Consider the following 2,340-nt stretch of genomic DNA (forward strand, 5'->3'; position numbering starts at 1 on the left):
GGAGGTGGTTTGTTTCCCTGCCTCCCCCCACAATGGGTTGTCTTCTTTGTGGAGGTATCTTGGAGTGGCCAGGCATGTAGCCCCCAAGAAAGAGTGGCATCCAGGTCACTCATAGCCTGAGTCTGAAGCCAAGCACACAGTTGCCCCTGTAGCCAGAGCTCTCTGGGGCCCAGCTGCAGCCTGGCCTTGCTGGGCAGTTGCTCTCCTCCAAGGCCTGCCATGATCCTTGGGTGATTCCTTCCCCTTTGAAAGTGCCCCTTGAAGCCTTCCTCTATGACACCTGGCCCTCTCCTACTGAGTGCTTCATCCTTCCTGGGGTCCCGAGGCCTGGGCCCAGTGGTCAGCTTCAGATTTGGCACACCCTAGTGGAGTGATGACACATGGGGAACTTCATGTCTCTGATAAAGTAGTATGTGTTCAAATTCAGCCAGTGGAAGCCCAGGCTGCAATAGTAAGGGACTCTGTTCTAGGGTTGGTGTCTGTAGAATAGAGAATTGGTGTTGTCTCCCTGGGTGTAGGAACAATGCTACCATCTAAATATTGTGCTTTTTGCTGCAAATGTGCCCACAGTAAACATTCCCGGTGTCAGCAGGACGTGTTTGGAAGGACAGGAAGGCACCCTCGTGTTTGTCTGCAAGGTCAGCTGTGCTCCAGTGGCCCTCAGGCACTTGCTTACAAATGGCAGTGGGCAACCGCACAACTGTGGTGGAGTTTGTCCTGCAGGGCTTCTCTGGAGACCCTTGGCTCCAGGCTTTCTTCTTGGCCTTCTTCCTCTTCCTTTATCTCCTAGCTCTTGGGGGAAATGCTCTCATTGTTCTAGCTATCAGCCTGAATCCAGGCCTCCACACCCCAATGTACTTCTTCCTCACAAACCTGGCTCTGTTGGACATTGTCTGCACATCCACTGTCCTCCCCAAACTGCTGGAGGGGCTGGTGGCCAAAGGCAGTACCATCTCCTATGGAGGCTGCATGGCCCAGCTCTTCTTCCTGACATGGTTTTTGGGGGCTGAGCTGCTGCTGCTCACAGCAATGGCCTATGACCGCTATGTGGCCATCTGCCGACCACTGCACTATAGCATGCTGATGAGCTGGCCCGTCTGTGTCCTTCTAGCAGGCAGTGTGTGGGTGGTCAGTGCAGTCAGCACATCTGTACACACGGGCCTGATGGTGCAGCTCCATTTCTGTGGCCCTAATCGGATCCAACACTTCCTGTGTGAAATCCCCACACTGTTGCTGCTGTCTTGCAGCCCGACCACCCTGAACAATATTATGATTGTCATCGCAGACATTTACTTTGGCGTGGTCAACTTCCTGCTCACCATGCTGTCGTATGGCTGCATCATCACCAGCATCCTGTGCATCCGCTCAGCAGAGGGCAAGCGGCGTGCCTTCTCCACCTGCTCCTCCCACCTGCTGGTGGTCACCCTATACTACTCCACTGTCATCTACACCTACATCCTCCCTGCCTCTGGCTCCTCCCTGGAGAATGGCAAGGTGGTTGCTTTGCTGTACACTGTAGTCAGTCCCACTCTGAACCCCCTCATCTACTCCTTGCGGAACACGGACGTCAAGGTGGCTCTCAGGAAGGTGTTTCCTGCACCTGGTAGGGGAGGAAGGGCCAGTGTGAGTGGTCCCAGCTAACCTCACATACGGCACGAGAGAATGATGCAGTTAAAGGTATTTATGATAGCGTGACTCCCAGGGACTGTCATCGCTCCATGTCGCACTAAGAAATCCCAAGACCCAAGGGTGGACTGTCAAGGCTTCAGACACAGGAGCAAGAGGAGCCAGTGGCTAGCTGGGAGAGCAGGGCCAGCAAGGCCACTCACCTCTCCTCCTTCCCATGCCTGCCTGCCTGTCCACCAGCTCTGGGCTCCTGGGATTTTCCCTATGGGGTGATGTGGGACACCTTCCTGGTTGAGATTTCAGATTCTGGGTGGCTGGAAGGTCATAGTTGCTCATCCTGCCATGACCTGGGGCAGCATCTTGGACCTAATGCCTTTCCATATCCTGCTTTGAAGAGAATCACCCAGGCTCTAATTTCTGATCTACTACTATTGGTGTGAGCTGCAGCTCAGCCCCCAGAAACATGAGGATCAGCTCCTCATGACATCTTTGAGGCCTCGGGGTCCTGGCCCCACAGCACTGGGGAGATGTGTGAAGGCGCAACCTAGCCTCCCAAGCCAGCAGCCTGCAGAGGAGGTGCAGCTGTGGCTACTTGTCCCTTCTGTAGAGCCAGCACTTCTCTCCGGCCAAGCCACCTTTCACCATGGTGGGGTGGTCTGTGGTCCCATAGTTTGGACCGAAGCTTCTACAGCATAATTTTGGGTCCTCCTTCCC

At 54.7% G+C, this 2,340-nt stretch overlaps 1 protein-coding gene across 1 annotated transcript; it reads left to right on the top strand.

The window, feature by feature from the left end:
- Positions 1-678: 678 nt before the first annotated feature.
- LOC308262487 (olfactory receptor 13A1-like) lies at positions 679-1,641 on the top strand (the record flags this gene model as incomplete). The annotated part of the gene is made up of 1 exon (XM_080694901.1): positions 679-1,641. One exon carries the CDS (start codon positions 679-681, stop codon positions 1,639-1,641), a length of 963 nt encoding a protein of 320 aa, XP_080551027.1.
- Positions 1,642-2,340: the final 699 nt, after the last annotated feature.

The sequence above is a fragment of the Muscardinus avellanarius genome (genome assembly GCF_963383645.1).
Source record: "Muscardinus avellanarius genome assembly, chromosome: 4".
NCBI lineage: Eukaryota > Metazoa > Chordata > Mammalia > Rodentia > Gliridae > Muscardinus > Muscardinus avellanarius.